Below are 25,103 nucleotides of genomic sequence, written 5' to 3' on the forward strand. Positions count from 1 at the left end.
AAATTTTTTTTAGACACGGGGTCTCACTATGCTGTCAAGACTGGTCTCAACTCTAGGTTCCTGTTAAGGACATCAATGCAAGTCTTGGAACTCAAAGATGCCACTGAAAAACTTAAGTCTGTTAGTCAAGGCAGGCTTGTCCTGGACTCACATTTCAACACGAGCAATCTCAGCTACCTGTAGGAAGGCTTCATAACCCAAAAAGAGGTGCCTCCCAACAACTCAGTTAAGACTCTGGACCCTGGGGAAGCCTAGGCAAGGGAGAATAGATGTGGGTGGGCCTGGCACAGCTACCTGGGTACCTTCAGTAAGCACAGGCTCACCACTGCTACAGCTGGGATAGGACTGAGAGAAGATCAGTTTCTTCAGGTGGGGTGGGCTGCCCAAGACCCCCACCCACTCCCACCTCCCAACTTACAGATGTCCCTCTACAGGCCATTCCCAGCCAGCTGATCCATGACAGCTCTGCTTACCGTTTTCACAAAGGATAGGCTATCTTCACTGTCCAGTGGTACAATTCTAGGAGAGGAAAGAGATGGAAGACTATGTTAAAGTTTTTAAGTGTACTTAAATTTACAGTGTTCGCTTTTTTCAACTTGGCAATGACAAGTCATAGACTCAGATTGCTCTTAGGGCCTTTCAAGACACTGGGTTGCATGTTTGTAGAATTGGTATGTGGGCCACTAAGGTGAGTATGTCCATCCCCACCTCTGCCCCTCAGCTCTGCAGTGGGAAGCACTCAGGGTACAGGGCCTCAGCTGAGCACAGCCAGCCCAAGCCCAACCCTGGAGTGATGTCACTGCTAGGTGTGGAAGCATGAGAAAACCACTCATATCAGCAGCCTCCCCTCTCTTTATCTTCCCAAAACTTGCTCCATATAAGGATGCACCACAATCATATACGCACCTTCCCTGATTATTCACAGCATGTATATGAAAAGTCATCTTGGAGCTGTAGACCAGAAATAAAACAAAACAAAAGAAAAATCAGTCTGCTCCTGCTCCTCAGATACCTGTGCAGGGTACCTGCTTGGGATTCTCAAGGTCACACAGTGAGGTGTGTGTCATCCTTGCTTTACACAGATTTACCCTATTTTAGATACTTTCCCCAGGGTCCCACACCACCAGCAGGTATGGAGCCAGAATCTGACTCTAATCACAGCCCTGCCTCTGTGCAAGTCCTAAGGACTGTCTTGACTCTTGGACCACAACAGGAGAAAATGACACGGGAGGACTGCTGCTCACTGCAGACTGAGAATGACCCTCCATCCCTGCTCTGAGCACAAGCAGAGGCCACGCCTCTGCAACCATAGTCAAATGCTGTGGAGCCATGGGCGGGGTGAAGCCTTCAGAGTTGAGAAATAACTAGAAAACCCTTTCAGCTTACTCTAACTTGTGTAAGTGTAATTTCTTGCATTAACACGTACTAGAGCTACACACTAATTCCTGTCTGCATTCATGGCTCCCACTCCTTCCCCTCTTGGGAGAAAGAGATCTGCTAACCTGAAGCAGTTTGAGGGTCCTCAGTGAAGTAATCTTTTTTTTTTTTTTTTTTTTTTTTTTTTTCATTCTGTCACCCAGGCTGGAGTGCAGTGGCGTGATCTCGACTCACGGCAACCTCCACCTCCTGGGTTCAAGCGATTCTCCTGCTTCAGCCTCCCCAGTAGCTGGGACTACAGGTGTGTACAATCATGCCTGGCTAATTTTTGCATTTTTAGTGAAGGCGGGGTTTTGCCATGTTGGTCAGGATGGTCTCAAACTCTTGACCTCAAGTGATCGCCTGTCTTGGCCTCCCAAAGTGCTGGGATTACAGGCGTGAGTCATTGTGCCTCGCCCTCAGTGAAGTAATCTTTGTGGTGAGAAAGGGGAGGGGTGCTAGGTGGAAGACTGGCCTGGGGGACTCTTCTCCCATTGACTGGTGTTTTCTCCTTGTGCCTTTCTCCAGCTAGGGCAGACACCTAGGCCTAGGAGGCCTTGGGACTGAGAGGGGGCCTGCTCTGCGGAGGCTGAGTGGCCTAGGCAAGGGCCCAAGTAAAGGAGGAGTAGAATGTGACAGCAGCTAACATCTATGTGCCCAATTGCTTTACAAGGTGGGTAGTTGAAGAAGCAGATAAGACAGTTCCCTATCTTGCCCAAGGTCACACAGATGCAAACTGAAGGAGCGTTCTCAAATTCTGGTTGGCCAGAAACAGATAGTACAGGGCAGCACGAGGTCTTAACAACTTCCTTTATCCTTCCCCTTTCATGGCCAGGGCAGCAAGATCCAGAAGACCCAGGGGAAAGAAGACCTGAAGCAAGTCTAAAGCCCTGCACCACAGAGTTCTGGCTCTTTCTTCCACTCCTGGGGCTGCAGAAATAGAATTCTTGTTAGACCAATTAATTGACTAATCTTTCAAATACTCTCTCTTATTACACAGGACTATAGATTTAAGAAAATGTGGGACATAGACCTGAGGCATCACAGGACACATCCTAGAAGTATTCTTAAATAAATTCCCCAGTATTGGTGTCTTTTGTATCCTTTGTATGAAAGTGCACACAATGGTCCTCACGTGAAACAGTGGTTAAGTGGACTGGGTTCATGAAGATTTAGCTATGGATAACGACCACTGTGACATGCCGAGAGATGTGATGGAAAAATCACCAGATTCTCAGACCATGCAGACCCCAAGACATGGCCAGGCTCAGGGTTTCTGTCATTCAAGAGACAGATGAGGCCCAGTGCAAGTTTCTTCTAAGCAATGACTATCTTCCTGTGCCCAGGGCCCCCTGCCCCTAGAAACCTCACCATTCAGGTCTCCAGCTTTGCCTTTCTAGGCTTGGAACCCAGGCTTGTCAAGTCTCCTGTGATGCTGGTGTTAATCTGCCCTGCATTCTAACCTCAGAACATGTGTGTGACTTTCTCAAACAGTTTCTGCATCTTTGGCTCTTTGGCTTCTAAGTAAAAGCTGAATCATGAATGACTCTCCTTCACACATCCCATTATTTTACTGAAACATTTCTCAAAGGGGAGATGATATCTAAATTATAAGGGAAAAAAGAATCTTCCAAAACAAAAAAATTCCTTATAAAAAATATCAGCCATTGCTTACCGCAGGGCTTTCTTAAACGGAATCAACTCAAAGGAATCTAACCCAGATCCCAGAGTTTGCTCTGCTACCTCCTTGGCCTGTAAAATAGTAACAACACAGCGACATTTAGCTTTCACAGCAGGAAAAAGTACACATACCACTGATGGAAGGGCCCTCCTAACACTTGTCCAGAATCACACCATGCCCTACGGTGTGCCCTTCCCGTCTATGTGACTACTTGGTAGGCACGAATAGATTAAAGTGAAAGTATCATGTTAAGGGAAACAAGGGCCTACTTTGTCCAGGATAGGTTTACAGGACAAAACTGCATTCAGGCAGGTGTGCACTGGAACCTGATGTGCTGGATCGAGAGAAGTGACCAGCTGTGATGACAGCAGTGGAATGTGAGGTCTGTGAAAGTGCTTTCTCCTCCCCTCTTCCTTGGCTCTTGGGAAGGAACCTCTGCCCTCAGAGTTTTAGCCAGATGCTAAGAATATCCAAGTAGCAAGAGTTACAAAAGATCAGTTAAAAAACAAAGATGTGAGAACTGATATTGAAGGACACCCCACTGCTTTGGATAAGACTTCTGCATGTAGTGGCTAAAGGGCTGAGAAATCCGGAGTCAGTACCAGGGATACAAGTTCAGTGAGGAGGGGAGATGGCAAGGAGCTGGTGACTACAGCTACAGTCTCTCTGATATCTACATCATACACAACCTTTCCAATGTCAAATGGCTTCCTTCAGAAAAGGTCCTATTGGCATTTGGGAGGCATCAAGCTGACTCTTCTCATCTCCTTACTGGGTCAGATATAGGAATCCAACACAGCAGGGCAGGTTAACCGCAAAACAGCAAGGAAGATAATGGTCAGAGAACGGGAACACATGTGCTTGTCTAGGAAAAGCAAGTCAGATTTTCTAATCTTTAGCTATTTTTTTTAAACACTGAGTTACAGGAAATCAAACTTACCGAACTTTATTAGAATTCACAGTAGGATAACCTAAAGTTGTCTTTTTTTTTTTTTTTTTTTTTTAGCTTTTAAAAGCCTTTTGTTTAAGCCATTCAACAAAACAATGTGCTACAGAATGATTTTTCCTTAACACAACCAGATGTCTACAAAGAAGCACCGATTAGTTGTCATCCATAAGACAACAGCAGCACAGTCACAGGCAGCAGAAGCTCAGTGCTCTCAAGGCTTCTCTCTGCCTGGTGTCAAAGAGGCCCAAGCTCGCACAAAAGTGAGTACTACAAGGTGTCCAAAGAAGAAACACATGGATAGAATGTTTTACATTAAAATAATAATTACAGAAAGGGAAACATGGTATTTAAATTACCTTTGTTAGACTGGAAGTTTTAGCATAACATGCAATGCCAGCCAAAACAGCCTCAATAACAGCAGCATATATCTGGGACAATAGCCTACTTTAAAAACAAAAAATAATGGTTAACATTACAGCATCATGAGGTTTTTGTCAAAAGATGCATGCACATAAATGACAGCCCCTAAGAAACTGATTTTTAAACAGAATGAAAAAAGGCAAAAATACAACCCACTGATTTCTAAACCTTTTAAAAGTCACATGCCTTGGCCAAGCATAGTGGCTCGGGCTTGTAATCCCAGCACTTTGGGAGGCTGAGATGTGCAGATCGCTTGAGCCCAGGAATTTGAGACCGGCCTGGGCAACATGGCAAAACCCCATCTCGACAAAAAATAAAAATAAATAAAAATAAAATTATCCAGGCATGGTGGTGTGTGCCTGTATTCTCAGCTATTTAGGAGGCTGAGGCTGGAGGATCACTTGAGCCTGGGAGGCAGAAGAGGTTGCAGTGAGCCAAGACTGTGTCACTGTACTCCAGCCTGGGTGACAGAGTGGGACCCTGTCTCCAAAAAAAAAAAAAAAAAAAAAAGTCATATCCTTGGTTTGACTTATACTTTGCTTTTGTTAAATCACCTTAAGGAAAGTCGGCTCCTCTGAATTCTGCTCAAGAGACTGCCCCTCCCTGTTTGTAACCAAACAGAATAAAACTATGTAGACTCCTTGACTCCTCTGTGTGCAGGAACAGCTACCTACAGAGCAGGAATCTCTTCAGTGTTCTCATACCCACTTGCTGCTTTCCCAGGGACCAATCACACTGTAGTTTCATGTCATCTTTTCACTAGACCTGCTGAAGGCTGGTCTATTACTGGAACCTCTGGGTAGGAGACCTCAGCGGGAGAAGAGAGATGACCAGACTGAGGAAGGGCTGGGTTTTTCTCTGCCAGACTGGACTGCCATGAAGGTCCCTAGAAAAACCAGTCTGGTTCATTTTAGGGAACCACCTAAGGTGGTTTTTCACCTTGGCATTTAGGACTGGACAATTCTTTGCTGTGGGGTTTGTCCTGTGCATTGTAGGATGTTCGGCGGCACCCCTGGCTGCTAACCAGCATTCCTACCCACTAGATGTTGGTAGCATTCCAGTTGTGATAATCAAAAATTTCTCCAGACCCTGCCAAATGTTCCTGGGAGTGGGGAAAGATGGGGGAGGGAGGTACAATAGAATTGCCCTTGGTTGAGAACCACTGCCTTGGAGGAAGGAGGTGTAGGCTCTTCTTAGGACACTTACAAAGAGAAGGGGCTCATCCAAGGGGCCCTGAAAGGCCAGGAGAGGCACCTGGCAAGGAACTGACAAGGTCTCACCTAAAAATATGTCTATTTTTAAGCCCATAAGAATCTTGTAACAGGTAAAGGAAGGTGATAGGAGTTTGAAAGTGGGAAAAAACACAGAAATGATTTGGTCTAATCCTCTCATCTTATAGAAGCAGCAATAAGGGCCTCTGGAAGTGGAATATGTTGTCTATTAAGTCACAGAAAATTCATGGCTGACCCAAACTCAGATCTGCTCTCAGCCTGGTGCTTTTCCACTGTGCCACATCACATTGCCACCTCCTTCAATTTCCTCCTTGGCTCCTGCACCACACCTCCACAATGTAGGTTAAGAGGTTAGGGTTGAGTTGAAGAAAAAAGAACAGGGAGAGCTCATAAAACAAAATGACAGCTCTAAGTATCAACATATCCTGAAGACTTCTGGCCAGGCAAGGGCAGGGCAGAGGGTATACCCTGGAAGGGGCCTGGCAGAGAGATGTGAATGAGCTTGGCCCCTTCCAGGTGAGACCAGAATCCTCTACACTTTGACACTAAGGGTGCATTTAAAGATGCCAAACCCAAAGACATGCAAAGATATCCCCCTCCTCAGCTGATTCAAACATCACTCAGTACCAACACTGGTCAGGCCTTCCCTTGCTTGGTCTTCTCCTATACTGATCCTTACATAGGAGATCAATACACAAACCACATGGCCACTGACCCATAAAATTAAAAAGCCTGCATGGCTCTGGTTTTTTTTTTTTTTTTTTTTTTTCTGAGATGGAGTCTTGCTCTGTCACCCAGGCTAGAGCACAGTGGTGCGATCTCAGCTCACTGCAACCTCCGCCTCCTGGGTTCAAACGATTTTCCTGCCTCAGCCTCCCGAGTAGCTGGGATTACAGGCGCCTGCCACCGCACCTGGCTAGTTTTTGTATTTTTAGTAGAGGCGGGGTTTCACCATCTTGGCCAGGTTGGTTTCGAACTCCTGACCTTGTGATCCACCTGCCTTGGCCTCCCAAAGTGCTGGGATTATAGGTTATAGGCATAAGCCACTGCACCCGGCCTCTGTTGCCACTTTCACTTGAATCCACATGTTCCACTGGATGTGTGATTTGGCAAATCTCCCAATGTGCACCCAGTTACCACTCAATACCAGTCCCTGACATGGGGCATCAATGGATTTGGTTTAGGCAAATGTTTAAGGGTCTAGCATAAGGATCCAGGACAGTGGCTAAGCAGCGCTGGCACAGAAGTACAAGCAGGCACAAGGTAAGACTACACCCACCAACACGTGAGGAAATGGTTGACTTGTTGCTAAGGAAAGGAAACCCATAAAAGAACTACATACACGTTATGATTACAGCTTAATAATTTTTTAAAAGCCCAGAAAGATATATACATATACATACACATACACACACATACATACACACACACACACACAATTTTTTTTTTTTTTTTTTGAGACACAGTCTTGCTCTGTCGCCCAGGCTAGAGTGCAGTGGCGCTATCTCGGCTCACTGCAACCTCTGTATCCCAGGTTCAAGCAATTCTCCTGCCTCAGCCTCCTGAGTAGCTGGGATTACAGGCACGTGCCACCACACCTGGCTAATTTTTGTATTTTTAGTAGAGACGGGGTTTTGCCATGTTGGCCAGGCTGGTCTTGAACTCCTGACCTCATGTGATCCACCCACCTTGGCCTCCCAAAGTGCTGGGATTACAGGTGTGAGCCACTACACCTGGACACACACACACATTTTTGAGACAGGGACTCACTCTGTCACCCAGGCTGCAGTGTAGTGGTGTGATCTCAGCTCACTGCAGCCTTGACCTCCCCAGGCTCAGATGATCCTCCCACCTCAGCCTCCCAAGTAGCTGGGAATACAGGCCTATACCACTATGTCCAGCTAATTTTTGTAGAGACAGAGTTCCACAAGGTTTCCCAGGCTAGTCTCGAATTCCTGGGCTCAAGCCATCTGCCTGCCACGGCCCCCAGAGTCCTGGGATTTCAGGTGAGCCACTGCGCTCAGTCCCAGAAATATATAAATTAAGATACTAATGGGTAGTGCCAGACAGGAGGAATTATAGCTGATCTTAATTTCTTTTCTCTAATTCCATATTTTCTGTAGTATGATTATATTTCTTCTATTATATTTTTCTCAATACAACTTTGTGGGCCCTGCCCTAGAAATTCTGATTGCAATCCTGGGATTGGGCCTGGAGAACCTATATTTTAAAGAGATCCTTAGATAATCCTTTGTAGCCGCTCACTGCTGGCCACAGGGAAGTGCTGATCTAGACCCCACAAAGTTAAGCTGCAGTATTTAATTAGGTAATAATAAAATTCCATTATGTCCATATTGCTGAAGGAGAATGCTTTTTGGAATTTAATAGTTTCAGCACTAATGGGTTGACTTTCTGTCTTTGGTTTCCTGCTGGATGTGAAAGAAGGGAAGTCAACACTTAGGTAGACCCTTTCGGAGGTTGCATAGCCAGTGTTCACACCTTCTCACTATGTTCCATAGGCTAAAGTGTCAAATCCAGAGAAAGACACTCTTCAGACCAGTTAGGGTTTCACATGATTCTCCCAATGGATTTCAGGATGGTTTATTCTTAGAAAAGCCCTTAATTTAAAAACGCATTACATAGAAAACATATCAAGGGGAGTTACATCATAAATGCATGGGTGTGCAGGTAGGAAGTCTCTGAAGTCTAGAGAGAAGAGCAGATGGCAAAGCTGGCAAGGTTCTCTGGCCTGAATTCCAAGCTGAGAGAAACTTGGGAAACAACACAGTAATGTTCACGTCATAAACCAGATGTCTTCTTCTTTTTTTTTACACAGTCTCCCTCTGTTGCCAAGAGTGCAATGGTGCCATCATATAGCTCACTGAAGTCTCGACCTCCCAGGCTTAAATGATCCTCCCACCTTAGCCTCCCGAGTACCTGGGACCACAGGCGTGCACCACCATGCCTGGCTAATTTTTTATTTTCTGTAGAGACAGGGTCTGCTTATGTTGCCCAGGCTGGTCTCAAATTCCTGGTCTCAAGTGATCCTCCCACCTCAGCTTCCCAAAATGTTGGGATTACAGTGCGTGTCACCACACCCAGCAAAAGCAGACGTCTTAATCACTGTTGATCTCAAAAGGAAGTACACAGGACAGTCACAACTGAGTAACTCAACTTTGAGAAAGAAAAAATAAAATATGAACTTACATTTGTTCAGTTTTCTTGGGCAGCTTGCTGTCACCACCTGTGAAAGAGGCCCACTAAGAATGTGACAAGAGCACAGGATATGCAGACACTTAACAAGGAAGCTAGAAATGCTTAATTTACCTGGAAGGCATTGTCAAGAACTACATTTCTTTTTCTTTTTCTTTTTTTTTTTTTGAGACACAGTTTAGCTCTGTCACCCAGGCTGGAGTGCAGTGGCATAATCTCGGCTCACTGCAACCTCCACCTCCCAGGTTCAGGCGATTCTCCTGCCTCAGCCTCCTGAGTAGCTGGGATTACAGGTGCACGCCACCATGCCCCGCTAATTTTTGTATTTTCAGTACAGATGGGGTTTCGCCACGTTGGCCAGGCTGGTCTCAAACTCTTGACCTCAGGTGATCCACCCACCTCAGCTTCCAAAGTGCTAGGATTACAGGCGCGAGCCACCATGCCCAGCCTATTTTTTTCTTTTAAGTTAAATACAATACAAACACCAACAACAGTGAAACCCGGCCATTCCCAATAGCCTCCTGGACCTTCACTCGCATTTCCCACTTTTACAACCCACTCAGCAACACCACTAAATACCAGAGATGTGCAGAATCTTAGGTTCTGGAATGTTTTTATTTTTAATTTTTTAAACTTCGAGGCATCAGTAAACAGGCTCAGTTCTACCTCTTGCTTTATCTCCTTAATTACCTGACCCAAGTTATGCTTCTTTCCAGAGTTTCCTGGCTTATTTAACATCATCCAGAATAAAATATGGTTCCTGATATACTCTCCTCTGTGTAGCAATGCTGAGACCTGCGTTCATTCCATAGGTTCTTTTCCATGTGTCTTTGAATACCTGCAACTTCTGGTTACCCCAGTAAACAGGGCAGCCCCAGCAAGCCTAGCCTTTCTGGATGGCCCCACAGCATGCTTCCTAGCTCCTAAGTACCCTTTTATTATGGCATTTTCTCACTTTGCTCACAAGAACAGTCTAGTGGGCACCTGGCTGAGTCATCCAAATTCCCACTGCGGACCCCACCTCCTGCTTTTTTGTTGTTGTTGTTAAGACAGAGTCTCACTCCGTTGCCCAGGCTAGAGTGTAGTGGCTCAATCTTGGCTCACTGCAACCTCCACCTCCCAAGTTCAAGCGATTATGGTGCCTCAGCCTCCTGAGTTGCTAGGACTACAGGTGTGCACCAGCACGCCTGGCTAATTTTTGTATTTTTAGTAGAGATGGAGTTTCACCATGTTGGCCAGGCTGGTCTCAAACTCCTGACCTCAAGTGATCTGCCTGCCTGGGCCTCCCAAAGTGCTGGGATTACAGGCGTGAGCCACCATGGGCCTGGTCCCTACCTCTTGCTTTCTTAAACTAGGTCTTATTCATCTTGGCCTCCCCTGTGACACCTAGCACCTATACACATGGTTAGACTTAATGTAGGCTGCACCAATCATCTTCCTCTTGAAACACATTCTGTGAGAAATGTGTTAGACACATCAACTATCCAGAAGTAATCAGAGAGGGAGCTGGAGGCCCACAAATTGGGTAACATGAACTTCCAAGCAAAGTAGTGAACTGTGTGTCAACTTCTAGTTCATGGGAGAGACTATTCACTAGATAAGCTGATGAGATGACAACTTACAGGGACTTACCCAAGTAAGGAACATGAGTAGCTCCAAAAAAGTATGTTCTTGAACAAGCAAGAGGTCCCTTTGGTGAGACACACTGGGCTACCTGGATGTCAGAAAAAAATAAAAAGGGGCAATAACTTAGGCATGTACTAGTAGATAAACAAAAAGTATAGAGTCAATGGAAACAAATTTTCTTTTTTTTTTTGAGACAGTCTTACTCTGTCACGTAGGAGGGAGTGCAGTGGCGCAATCTCAGATCATTGCAACCTCCACCTCCCGGGTTCAAGTGATTCTCCTGCCTCAGCCACCCCAGCAGCTGGGACCACAGGCATGTGCCATCACACCTAGCTAATTTTTTTTTTTTTTTTGTATTTTTAGTAGAGACAGGGTTTTGCCACGTTGGCCAGGCTGGTCTCAAACTCCTGACCTCAGGTGATCTGCCAACCTTGGCCTCCCAAAGTGCTGAGATTACAGGCGTGAGCCACTGCACCTGGCCAGAAATAAACTTTCTTCTACAAAACGGATTTATTATTTTTTAAAGACATAGGGGAAAAGATGATCTTTAACTGTTTTTCCAAAGGTATCGTTTGGTGTGTGTGCGTGCATGCGTGCGTGTGTGTGTGTTTGTGTGTGTGTGTGTGTGTGTGTATGTGTGGTTTAAACTTTGGCTATATTGTGAGGGTGCTGTTGGATACTCAGTTAGCCCAGGGATGCTAAGGCAATCATGATTCAGAAAGAAAAAGGAAGCAAGGTGTTTGGCTTTTGACTGTCATTAATACTTAGTCCAGAGCTTTCACAGAGAAGCCCCTGGCTGACATGACAGGCAGAGGTGTGGGACAGCTCCAAATTCAGGAAAGGAGGGTGCTATCCACATCCCCACATCCATTTGTATTTCATCTCTGTACATAGCTCCTGCGGAAGAGAAAATAAGTCCCTCTAGGTTTTCAAATTTTTATTCTTCTTCCCTGTTAAGATGTTCATTGACACAGAGATAAAATAGATGTCCTTTCCTCTTCTGAAAATCCAGCATCTCATGAGGGTTCCTAGAATAATAGGTATAAAATGCAAAAATACTGCCACAAGAACTAAAGGAACATTAATAAGTATAATATACAAAAAGTAGCTAAATACGACACAAATATTCATTCCTTCTATTTTACTCAATTGTTTAAGACAACAACACTAGAACGCAAGGCATTTTTCTATAATATTGTGAATCCAAGTTACAGATTGGAAATGAGAACTTATTCTAACTAACCTATAAAAAAAGTTACTAATAGTGAACATGATCAATATTGCCATGACAATGAATGAAAACTCATGGAGGTATTTCTAATTGCTGGTTGATACATATTTCCTCAATTAAAACATGTTCCTTGGATCTCCAAATTTGCCCTTATTAAAGGTTTTTTTTTTAAAGGTGCCAAGTGTTTGTGCTATGAATTGAGTTAAAGTCATATGGTTTAAACCCCAGATTTGAAGGGACACAGTTCTCTTTCAGTTGTGTACACTTGAGTACATGAATCTGAAGTGTATCTCAGTCAGAAGATCAACATACCAGCACAGGTGTTGGCCAGTAGAATGGGATCTATACACAGAGTCAACATTTCTCTCAGGAAAGAACTTTGGATTTTCTTAAGTTGTTAAAATAAGTAACTGGTTAAGAGTCTAAACCTTGGTGTCACAGAGCACGACTCTTAAAAACATTTTAAGTCAGGCTGAATCAATTGTGAGCTTTCCTGGAAGACTATAAAAAAACAAGAAGAACCTCAAGACAGCTTCACTGGATGTCTGGTCTAAAGGTACCTATCCTTGTATTCAAAGGAAGATTTTGAAATAAATAAATAAGTAACAATATATATCCAGATAATCTTATCTACAGCCTTGGTTTTAATTACCCCCTTCATACCAAGGGAATGCTCAAATGTTTACTTCCAGACAAGACTAATCCTCGCAATCCTAGACTTATGTATCTAACCACTGCCACCTCAGCTCTATGTGGGTGTCTTACAGTCATTTCAAACTCACTGTCTAAAGTGAACTTCACACACATCCAATTTGACTCTCCTCAGTGTTCCCTCTCCAAATGAATAGTTTCTTTGTCCACTCAGTACAGACATCAGAATCTTGGAGCTTCCATGTCTTTTTGTGGCTTGACAGCTCTTTTCTTTTTATCCTTGAATAGCATCCATTCACTTACTGAAAGACATCTTGGTTGCTTCTAAGTTTTGGTAATTATAAATATCCATATGCAGGTTTTTGTGTGGACATAAGTTTTTAATTATTTGGGTAAATACCAAGGAGTGAAATTGCTCGATCTTATGGTAAGACTATATTTAGTTTTGTAAGGAAATGCCAAACTGTCTTCCAAAGTGACTGTACCTTTTTGCATTCCCACCAGCAATAAATGAGAGTTCTTGTTGCTCCATATCCTCACCAGCATTTGGTGTTGTCAGTCTTCTGAATTTTAGCCATTCTAATAGGCGTGTAGTGGACATCTAAATTATTGCTCCAAACATTTCCTAGCTGGCTCTCAGTCAGCCCAGGATGATAAGAAATTCACAACTCAGAAAGAAAAAGGAAGCAATGTGTTTGGGTCCAAACATCTCCTAGCTGGCTTTCCCTGGAGTTTTCAAGTCTATGAGATCCTCAAAGGCAAAGATCATGACTATCCCTTCATCTAGCACAGTGACTGGCATTTACTAGACATTCAACAAGGATTACTGACTTAATGAGTGAAAACTCTTTGGCTTTGGAGTGATACAGACCTGAGAGCAGAAACTGCTTTTACAATACAATCTATAATGTGGATATTCACTGGGTGGTTTTTAAATTTTTTTGGCAACTTTTGAGATAAAACCATTTTAAGGTATATAATTCAGTGGTACACCGCCTTGATCATTTTGTTCTCTTCCCTTCCTGATGTTCCAAGATTCCTTCTTTTATCATTTCCTCTCTGTTTGGACCAAATTTCTTTTCTTTTTTTTTTTTTTGAGACGGAGTCTAGCTCTGTCGCCCAGGCTGGAGTGCAGTGGCGTGATCTCGGCTCACTGCAAGCTCCGCCTCCCGGGTTCACGCCATTCTCCTGCCTCAGCCTCTCCGAGTAGCTGGGACTACAGGTGCCCGCCACCACGCCCGGCTAATTTTTTGTATTTTTAGTAGAGACGGGGTTTCACTGTGGTCTCGATCTCCTGACCTCGTGATCCGCCCGCCTCGGCCTCCCAAAGTGCTGGGATTACAAGCGTGAGCCACCGCGCCCGGCCTGGACAAAATTTCTTTAAGTTATTCTTTTTGGTAGGTCTTCCAGCAACAAATTCTTGTAGTTTTCCTTCATCTGTGAATGTCTTGATTTTCCCTTAATTCTAGAAGGATATTTTTATTAGATACAGATTTCTAGGTTGACAATTCTTCTCTTTCAGCATTTGAAATATAGGTGCCACTTCCTTCTGGCCTTCATGGTTTCTGATGAGAAAGAAATACAACTTTCACTCAAAAATTGTTGGCTGGGCATGGTGGCTCATGCCTGCAATCCTAGCACTTTGGGAGGTCGAGGTGGGTGGATCACCTGAGGTCAGGAGTTCGAGACCAGCCTGGCCAACATAGTGAAACTCTGTCTCTACTAAAAATACAAAAATTAGCCAGGTGTGGTGGTGGGCGCCTGTAATCCCAACTCCTTGGGAGGCTGAGGCAGGAGAATAGCTTGAACCCGGGAGGTGGAGGTTGCAGTGAGCTGAAATCATGCCACTGCACTCCAGTCTGGGTGACAAGAACAAAACTCCGTCTCAAAAAAAAAAAAAAAAAATTGTCTTTCCCCCTATGGGTAAGGTGTTATTTCTTTCTGGCTGTTTTCAAGATTTTTTGTTTGGGCTGAGCATGGTGGCTCATGCCTGTAATCCCAGCACTTTAAGAGGCCGAGGCAGGCGCATCACTTGAGGTCAGGAGTTCAAGACCAGCCTGGCCAACAGGGCAAAACCCTGTCTCTACTAAAAATACAAAAATTAGCCAGGCATGGTGGTGTGCACTTGTAGTCCCAGCTACTTAGGAGGCTGAGACATGAGAATTGCTTGAACCCAAGAGGCGGAGATTGCAGTGAGTCAAGATTGAGCCACTGCACTCCAGCCTGGGTGACAGAGCAAGATCCCACTTAAAAAAAAAAAAAGATTTTTTGTCTGTAGTTTTCAACAATTTGACTTTGATGTATATTGGTGTGGGTATTTTGGGGTTTAATCCTATTTGAGGTTCACTCAGCTTCTTCATTTTGTAGATTCATAGTTTTGTGGGTTTTTTTTTTTTTTGCCAAATTTGGGGGAATTTCAACCTTTATTTCTTCATTTTTTAAGTCACATCTTCATTCTCCTCTCCTTCTGGTACTCCAACAATATGAATATCTGGATTTTTTGTGAGAGTCTCACAGCTCTCTGAGGTGCTGTTCAGTTTTTTTCAGTCTATTTTCTGTTGTTCAGATGGGTGATTTCTATTGTTCTATCTTCAAGTTCACTGATTCTTTATTCTCTCATTTCTGTTTTGCCATTGAGCCCATTCACTGAGTTTTTAACTCTGACTACTGTTATTTATTTATTTATTTTTGAGACGGAGTTTCGCTCTTGTCTCCCAGGCTAGAGTGCAATGGCACAACCTTGGCTCACTGCAGCCTCTGCCACCCAGGTTCAAGTGATTCTCCTGCCTCAGCCTCCCGAGCAGCTGGGATTTTACAAATGCCTGCCACCACGCCTGGCTAATTTTTGTATTTTTAGTAGAGACGGGGTTTCGCCATGTTGGCCAGGCTGGTCTTGAACTCCTGACCTCAGGTAATCCAGCCTCCCAAAGTGCAGGGATTAAAGGTGTAAGCCACCGCGCCTGGTCTATTTTTACTTTAAAAAAACTCAATTTGGTTTTTCTTTTTTTTTTCTTTTTTTTTGAGATGGAGTCTCGCCCTGTCCCCCAGGCTGGAGTGCAGTGGTGCGATCTCGGCTCACTGCAAGCTCCGCCTCCTGGGGTCACACCGTTCTCCTGCCTCAGCCTCCCGAGTAGCTGGGACTACAGGAGCCTGCCACCACACCTGGCTAATTTTTTCTATTTTTAGTAGAGATGGGATTTCACCGTGTTAACCAGGATGGTCTCGATTTCCTGTCCTCGTGATCTGCCCACCTCGGCTTCTCAAAGCGTTGGAATTACAGGCGTGAGCCACCACACCTGGCCTCAATTTGGTTTTTCTACACATCTTCTATTTCTTTGCTGAAACTTTCTATCATTTACTCCAAGGGTATTTGTAGTTGCTCACTGAATTTTTTTTTTTTTTTTTTTGAGACAGAGTCTCACTCTGTCACCCAGGCTGGAGTGCAGTGTTGTGATCTTGGCTCACTGCAACCTCCACCTTCCGAGTTCAAGCATTTCTCCTGCCTCACCCTCCCAAGCAGCTGGGACTACAGGCACGTGCCATCACGCCCAGTTTTTTTTTTTTTTTAGAGACCAGGTTTCACCGTGTTAGCCAGGGTGGTCTTGATCTCCTGACCTCGTGAAGTATTTTTATGATGGTTGCTCTAAAATCTTTGTCAGTTAATTCTCACATCTGTGTTCTATTAGTGCTGGCACTGATGACTGTCTTTTCTCATTGAGTTTGAGATCTCTAGTGATTTTTCAGTTGAAACGTGGACATTTTTAGTGGTTTCCCTGGAGTTTGTGATATAAATCAATAACTAATCGAAGTCCACCTTCAAATTACACTCTATCACTTTGTGTGTAGTGCATAAACCTTGTGTCAGAGTACTCCCATGTCCTCCCTCCTGTGCCTTATTACATTGCTGCCACTCACTTATCTACATGCTGTAATCACCTATACACTGTTACTATTATTAGAGAGTTACCTTTTAGATTAGGAATAAGAAAAATAAAAGATTTCATTTTATCTTCATTTATTCTTTCTTTGATGCTCTTCCTTTCTTTATGTGGATCCAAGTTTCTGATCTATATATAATATATTACATATATAATACATATTATATATTACGTTATATATAATTAAATATATAATATATACACACATACATAGTGTATGTATAATAATATATATATACACACATACATAGTGTATGTATAATAATATATATACACACACACATACATACACACATACATAAAGAACAACTTAACATTTCTTACAAGACAGATCTGCTAGTGATAAATTCAATTTTTTTGTTTGTCTGAGAAAGTATTTCTCTTTTGTTTCCCCCCTTTTCTTTAGAAGGATAATTTTGTTGGATATAAAATGTTGTTTGGTTGGTGTGTTTTTTCATTCAACACTTTAAAGTATCATTTCACTCTTTTCTTGTTTGTATGGTTTCTGATAAGAAGTCCACTGGAATTTTCATCCTTGTTCCTCTGTAGGTAAGGTGTTTTATTTCCCCTTTTGGCTTCTTAGGAGATTTTCTCTTTGTCTTTGATCTTCTGAAGTTTGAATAGGATAGGCCTAGGCATAGATATTTTGGGATTTATCCTGCTTGGTGTTCTCTAAGCTTCCTGGGTCTGTGGTTTTGTGTCTTTGTCATCAATTTTGGAAAATTCTTGGCTATTACTACTTCAAGTACTTCTTCCGTTTTCTTCTCTTTCTTCTTCAGGTATTCCCAGTACATGCACATTATACCTTTTGAAATTGTCCCAGGGTTCTTGGATGATTTCTTTTTTTTTTTTCTGAGACGGAGTTTTGCTCTTGTTGCCTAGGCTGGAGTGCAATGGTGTGATCTCAGCTCACTGCAATCTCCGCCTCCTGGGTTCAAGCGATTCTCCCACCTCAGCCTCCCCAGTAGCTGGGATAACAGGCGCCCGCCACCACACCCAGCTAATTTTTTGTATTTTTAGTAGAGATGGGGTTTCACTATATTGGCCAGGCTGGTCTTGAACTCCTGACCTCAGGGAATCCATCTGCCTCAGCCTCCCAAAGTGCCTGGATTACAGGTGTGAGCCATTGTGCCCAGCTGGTTCTTGGATGATTTTTTTTCCCTCATTGTTTTCTTCTCTTCACACTCCTGTTCGGGAATTTTCTGTTGACCAATGTCATGCTTACTGATTCCTTCCATGGATATGTGTGCTTTACTGATAAGCCAATTAAAGGTATGCTTCGCTTCTATTACAGTGCTTTTGAATCCTAGCATTTCCTTTTGATTCTATCTTCAAGTTTCCACCTCTCTGCTTACATTATTCATCTCTTCTTACATGTTGCCTATGTTTTCCATTGGAGCCTTTAACATTAATCATAGCTATTTTTAATAATCTGTATATTACAAAATATGAGTCATATCTGAGTCTGGTTCTGATGGTTGCACTGTCTCTTCAAATAGTGTTTTTTCTTGCCTTTTAGCATGCTTTGTAATTTTTTGTTGAAAGCCAAAAATGATGTATCAGGTAACAGGAACTGAAGAAATAGACTTTTAATGTGGGATTTTATGTTAATCTGGCTGGGAGTTGGGTTCTGTTTAATATTTTCTGAAGCTGAAGGTGCCAGGGACTTCAAATCCCTCTAGTATTCTTCTATTTTTCTCCTTTGGGTTCCCTGTGAACTCCACCTTAGATGTACCTTGCAGCTCTGTCAGCAGTAACCCCCTATTATATTGTAGACCTATGCTAAGGTAATGGGGGAGGCAACCATTCTATGATTTTACGGTTAAATCTCAGTCTTTCAGTGGGCCTGCGTCTCCAGGCTGTGACCATCAAAACTGTTTCTTAGCTATTTCCCCCTTCCCTAGGGAAGACAGGAAGGCTACAGTGACATGTGCCTGTGGTCCCAACTATTCAGGAGGCTGAGGTGGGAGGATCACCGAGCCTGGGAGGTCAAGGCTGCAGTGAGCCAAGGCTGTGCCACTGCACTCTAGCCTGGGTGACAGAGTGAGACCCTGTCTCAAAAAATAAACAAACAAACAAAAAAACTAGTACCTACTAACCACAGCTTTCCTGATTGCCAGAGACATTTTGAAAATACTCAACATTCCACTGAGATAGCACAGACTTTCACAATTGTTAAAGTCTCATATTCAGGTCTAATGTTTTCTTTAAAAGAAGGTAGCAGACAATCTGCCACCAAATGCAAAAATCTTCTCTCTGGCACTCTCAACAAACAATGATCATCAAGGTTGGCTTCTGTCCTTAAATGTAACAGTCAAGGCATAACAAACTTAGGCTTGGAATAACTATCTTCAAATTATTTTGAATTTTAAAAATTCTATTGACAATATTACTCTGACAACTTAAAGACTGGTTTGTGAAACTATGTTCTGAACTTTTTCCTTCAAATATTTCAAAATTAAATGTGATGTTTTCAAATCACACCTAGTACCTATAAAAAAAAAGTACACACAGTTTCTAATCACTTCTTTTCACTCTAAAACAACTTCAAGTTCAGGGTTAAATCAACACACTAACTGGAAAAGGTTCCTTTTGTCTAGCTCCCACCACCCACCCCGCCCCCGCAACTTGATAATAAAACTAATTAAGCACCAGGCAGTCCAGCCACTTACCATGTGCTTGGCAAAGCTCCCGCCGGGACCAGTGCTTCGTACCAGATGTCCTTCAGAAGGGAAGTTAAAGTTGCCAGCATTCAGGTTTTCTCGTGTGGAGTGATTACCAAAGAGAACAAATGGCTGCCGATTAGGGCTAGAGAGCGAAGTCAAAAACATGTGATTAGAAAACAGTTCCTGGCCAAGACAACCTTCCATGACCTTAATAAGTCCTCAGGCTTTTCTGAGGGACACCTGCAGCCTGAGCAAAGCGGTCAGTCAGTACAGTCGACCGAATATCCTTGGCTGGTTGGAAACGGATGCCAGCTGTCTCCCTACTGACCCATAGGGATCAGTTAACATTTAGGGACATAACTAAACTCAAGCTAGGTTTGTATTTTCAGCATGTCCCACTTTTTGAGGAATAAGTTCCATAAGTTTGCTGTCCATGATACAGTGATAGAGCAAAACTCCAGTATTATAAAATAGAATTTTAATAGAAATATGAGTCTTAAAGGATGACAGTTATGACACTTGGACTAGACAGACAATAGAGCAGTCACCAATTCCTGAGTAACTTTCGATAGGGAAGGAGCACAGGAGGGTTGCAAATTTTCTCAATACCACACATACCTGGCTCTGTACTCACCCCCTTCCTCCCTGCCCTCTTGGCTGAACTTTTCCTCTCCCCTACTTTCTGCTCACTCCTCAACCCACTCTAATCAGCCTCCTCAGTCATTCACCCAGAGAGTTCTTACCAAAGTCACCAAGTGACTTTCACGTAGCATACAGCAAATCCAACAGATGGTCTTCAGGTCTTCCTTCCTTCCTTGGTCTCTGAGAAGCACTTGATTCCCTCCACCCTCCACTGCAAGAACTGTTTCCCCTCAGTCTCCCCAGTCAGTCATCCTCCTCTTCCACCTGGTCTCCGAATAGTCCCAGAGTTTACCTGCAGCTTGCTGCTCCCTCCTCTCCTCTGTGATGACGTTCCCTATGTCTGCTCCCCTTCCAGTTCTTGCAGGAAATAAACGGCATCACGACCCACCCAGGAACTCAGCCATCTGAAAGGCCTCCTTGACTTCTGCTTCTTCCGCCTTCAAATCTAATCAACCTCCCCCAAAGCCTTCCTATTTAACCATTTTCTTCCATCTTCATGGCCACAACCTTAGTCCATGCTGCCATCATTTCTTGCCTGGACAACTGCAACACTTCCTCACTGTTACCCCGTTTCCACTCTTGCCCTCCTATAATGGATTCTCTACATTGCAGTGATGACGATCTTTTTTTTTTTTTTTTTGAGACGGAGTCTTGCTCTGGAGAGCAGTGGCGCGATCTCGGCTCACTGCAAGCTCCGTCCGCCTCCCGGGTTCATGCCATTCTCCTGCCTCAGCCTCCCGAGTAGCTGGGACTACAGGCACCTGCCACCACGCAGAGCTAATTTTTTGTATTTTTAGTGGAGATGGGGTTTCACCGTGTTAGCCAGGATGGTCTCGATCTCCTGACCTCGTGATCTGCCCACCTCGGCCTCCCAGATGATAATCCTTTAAACGTGCCAATTTACTGCCTTTATGTTATTTTCTGGAGAAGGGCCACAATCTTGAACGTGGCTAAAGAGAACTTGTATGATCTGGTGAACTTTCTCAGCTCCATAGAAGGCCGCTGAACTCCAACTTCAATACTCCAGCCAAGATCATTTTCTTCGATGTCCCTTATGTTCTTGTCTCAGGGTCTCTGCTCTTCCTCCTATTCCCAGTTATCTCTGTTCATTGTTCAGCTCTCTCCTGGAGGGGGCTGGGCTCTCCTGTGATGGGCTTCAAAGTACTATGCTCTTTTCTCCTTCATGGCACCAATCAGAGTTGGTAATAACAGATTTCTTTAAGATGTTTGATTAATGTCTTTTTCTCCACTACCCTATAAACTTTATGAGGGTAGTAATCATATTTGCTTCCTTTTTTTAAACCATGAATCTCTCTTGATTGGTATGTCGTAGTTCTCAGTGAATATTTGATGACTCTATCTTCTATCTTCTTCCTAAATTGCCTTCAGTGTGTGTGCCATGTAAAGAATTCTTTGCATTTCTTTTCACTACTCTTAAAAATACTACCTTAAGCCTCAGACAAACAGGGACTTTTAAAAGTAAGCTTGGCTGATTTTTCTTCTGAAGCTTAATTCAAGCTAGGTGACACTTTGGGCAGAAAAAGATGACTCTGAGTCCTAGCCAGGGTATGTTGTTTCACTATTAGATTGGATTGGAATTGGGGGAAGAAAAGAGAGAAGAAATGTCCTCTCTATCCATCAGAGGAAGTATCTCCTGCTGATCATGACAAAAGATATGTGGGAAGAAACATTTTCGAACCCTCATTGAACCCATCTTCGTGGGGCTGGACCTTCACACCTGATCCCTTTTACTCCCTGCAAGCCACTGTTGCTCCCCTGCCCAGCCCTTGGACTATGCATATGTCACATGCATAGCCTGCAAATAGTTTCTCCCATTCTGAGGACTGTCTGTGTACTCTGATGATTATTTCTATTGCTGTGCAGAAGCATGTTCAATTAATTAGGTCCCATTTATTTATTTTCATTTGCTTCCTGTCATTTTCCTGAGCCAGAATGAAATTAAAAATTCCTTTCTTTAGATTTTAGCAGGCAACAGTGATTTATTTATTTATTTATTTATTTAGAGACAGAGTTTCACTCTTGCTGCCCAGGCTGAAGTGCAATGGCACGATCTCGGCTCACTGCAACCTCCACCTCCCGGTTCAAGTGATTCTCCTATCTCAGCCTCCCAAGTAGCTGGGATTACAGGCGCATGCCACCACACCTGGCTAATATTTGTATTTTTAGTAGAGATGGTCAGCCTGGTCTCGAACTCCTGACCTCAGGTGATCTGCCCACCTTGGCCTCCCAAAATGCTGGGATTACAGGCATGAGCCGCCGCACCTGGCTGACAACAGTGTTTTAAAAGCTAGTTTACTATAAAATAATAACATAAAAATGAAAGCAGTGAAACAGACACATTTACAGAGTACAGATTTCTTACCCTGTGATGACTAAAGTCAACCCATATTTTCCTGACTCTAGCTTCTGAACTTGAATGCACCCCCACAGCCAACCCCCTTGCCAATTCCATTTTCTCTATCACCATTCACCCTTCTTCCCCAAGGAAGAAACTTACCTGTTTTCAGTTATATGGCTAGAGATCATTCCATGACTGAAATAACTTCTGAATGGCTAAAAAGAAGCCAACATTGTATATATTAAGAACACAATTTGGTAAAACAGTCATAAAACCCCTCACATATGTATGTATGTACACACATGCTTCAGGAGAGTGTATAGCATGTGTGTGTGTGTGTGTGTGTGTGTGTGTGTGTGTGTGTGTGTGTGTGTGTGACAGAGAGAGAGAGAGAGCTACAGAAAGAGAGAGATGTTTGTAGATTATTATAAGAACATGGAAAGATGTGTATAGTGAATAGCAATATGAATTTTAGGAATAAGTGGCAAACAAAATAATACCAAAAAAGAAAAAAAGACAAAAACTTGCAAAAAGGAAAATAAAGAAAAAAATCCTTTTAATGTACAGTGTTTAACTACTGAAAGAAAATTGAACCAATCACCATCTATGGTCCAAGTTGCTAATCATGTGGAGATTTAAAAAAAAAAATTTCTTCTACATTTCCAATACATTAATATATACAAATTCTACTGTGCTAATCCAAGGAATTTCGAAGTATACTGATGGAAGTTTCCTGGGAAATCAATGAAGTAAGTCTCAGCTTTTGGATGCATAGTGTGAGGCTAAACACTAATCAAAACTTAGCATGCATGCTCTCATGTCCAAAGGATCCAAAAATTCAAATGGTAATTTTAATCCCACTAAATAATATTTACTGTTTTTTTTTCTGATTAATATACGTTCATTGTAGAAGACAATAAAAACCTATAATGTCTAAAAACTATTAACATTTTGGTAAATTTTCTTCAAATCTTTTCTCTATGGTACATCACAGATAATATATGATTGCACTAAACTTTATTAAATAGTCTTCTGTTCATGGAAATTTATATTGTTATTAATTCTTCAATATAATGGAAAAAATACACACACATACACACACACACACACACACACACACACACACACACACACACACCTCTCATGAAATGAACTTAATAAATTTAATCTGCAGCTCTGATGATTTCCTTAAGGCAGATCTGGAAATGAAATCATAGAATAAAAAGGCAGAACTATGTTGCCAAATTGTTCTTTAAGAAAGTTCTATCCATGTACATGTCTACCTACAATATGAGTGTGCTTGTCTCATGGTCTCCTCATAAGCACTGCCTATGAAATGGTTTCAATATATTTGCCAAGTTGACAAATGAAAAATGGGACCTCATTGTTTGTTGTCTTGTTTTATACCCCTTGGCATTTTTAATGAAGTAGAATATTTTAGACATGTTCAGTGGCCATTTGGATTTCCCTTCATTAGTTAACAGTTTATTTACATTCTCCGGATATTTACTAACTGGAGTATTTATTTATTTATTGAGGCGGAGTTTTGCTCTTGTTGCCCAGGCTGGAGTGCAATGGCATGATTTCAGCTCAGTGCAACCTTCGCCTCCCAGGTTCAAGCAATTCTCCTGCCTTAGCCTCCCAAGTAGCTGGGATTACAGGTGCGCATCACCACACCCAGCTAATTTTGTATTTTTAGTAGAGACAGGGTTTCACTATGTTGGTCAGGCTGGTCTTGAACTCCTGACCTCAAGTGATCCACCCGTCTTGGACTCCAAAGTGCTGGGATTACAGGCATGAGCCACCATGCCTGGCTCAGTTGGAGTTCTGATGTTTGTCTTACTGATCTGTAAAAACTATAGATTAACAAAATACTTAAAATTTATTGTGGGCTTACCATGTGACTGTGATAGGCACTTATCAACTCAAGCAATCCTAATAACAACCTATGAGCTTCATTCTATCATTTCCTCTCTAGAGATGAGTTGACAAAGATACAAAAGTTAATTTACTTGTCCAAGGTCACAGAGCTAGTGAACTTGTACAGCTGGGATTCTTACTTGGTAATCATTTCAGGGAAAAAATAAAAGTAGATCCATATCTCACAACATATTCCCACGAATTACATTTGGATTAGGGATCTAAATGTAAAAATTCAAGCCATACAAGTGCTGGAGGGTGACCTTCAATTACAGCCTTTCCCTATATAATGACTCAAAATCCAGAGGCAAAGAAAAAAAAGGCAGATCAATTTATATAAAAACAAAAATGTTTGCATGGCAAGAAAAAAACCCATTATAAACAAACCAACTGATAAATATGGAAAAAGTATTGGGAGTATATACTAGAGACAAAATGCTAATAGCCCAAATATGTAACAAACTCTTAAAAACCAGGGGACACAGGAGGCGGAGGTTGCAGTGAGCCGAGATCGTGCCACTGCACTCCAGCCTGGTGACAGAGCGACACTCCATCTCAAAAAAAAAAAAAAAAAAAAAAAGCCAGGGGACAAAAAACTCTCCTAAAACCTATGCTCTCTAGTTCAGTTAATAATACATAAAATGGTCATCAAACATAAGAGGGAATGTTCGAACTTACTAATAGAGAAATGTAAATTAAAACAATACCGATATACTATTTTTCATGTGAGACTGAAAATTTTTAAAGTATGAGAATACATTCTATTGGTGAAGTTGTGCAGCAACAGGCGTTCATATAGTGCTGGTGGGAATGCAAACAGGCGCAACCCTTCTGAAGGGGAATTTGGCAATAACTAACATGACATATGCACTCACCTTTTGACCCAGCAATCCCATCACTAGGTAGGTATATATACCTCCAACAATAGGAACATACATAAGCGCTGAGTTATTTACTATGGCTCTGTTTGTAATGGCAAAATATTAGAAACAACCTCAGTATGTGCACGTACAAGAGGGGCTGAATAAATTAAGACAAATCCGTAAAATGGAGTACTATGAATTGTAACAAAGATCTCAATGAACTGACTTGAATATGTTTACATCATTAAGAAAACAAAGAAAAAACAAAAGGACCAGGAGAGAGTTCCAGGATATAC

The 25,103-nt window shown here is 42.6% G+C and overlaps 1 protein-coding gene across 2 annotated transcripts in view; it reads right to left on the reverse strand.

Moving 5' to 3' along the window:
* DNAAF9 (dynein axonemal assembly factor 9) overlaps nucleotides 1–25,103 on the reverse strand; it is a 160,836-nt gene that overhangs the window by 74,597 nt on the left and 61,136 nt on the right. For both annotated transcript variants that reach the window (XM_058432850.1, XM_032142449.2), the window contains exons 9-16: nucleotides 22,184–22,239; nucleotides 19,030–19,165; nucleotides 10,544–10,625; nucleotides 8,906–8,942; nucleotides 4,403–4,490; nucleotides 3,092–3,168; nucleotides 907–951; nucleotides 474–519 (exon numbers count right to left, since the gene is read on the reverse strand). In XM_058432850.1, the coding sequence (XP_058288833.1) occupies nucleotides 474–519; nucleotides 907–951; nucleotides 3,092–3,168; nucleotides 4,403–4,490; nucleotides 8,906–8,942; nucleotides 10,544–10,625; nucleotides 19,030–19,165; nucleotides 22,184–22,239 (567 nt within the window). The remainder of the gene's footprint in view (nucleotides 1–473; nucleotides 520–906; nucleotides 952–3,091; nucleotides 3,169–4,402; nucleotides 4,491–8,905; nucleotides 8,943–10,543; nucleotides 10,626–19,029; nucleotides 19,166–22,183; nucleotides 22,240–25,103) is intronic.

The sequence above is a fragment of the Hylobates moloch genome, unplaced genomic scaffold, assembly GCF_009828535.3.
Source record: "Hylobates moloch isolate HMO894 unplaced genomic scaffold, HMol_V3 SCAFFOLD_21, whole genome shotgun sequence".
Lineage (NCBI taxonomy): Eukaryota > Metazoa > Chordata > Mammalia > Primates > Hylobatidae > Hylobates > Hylobates moloch.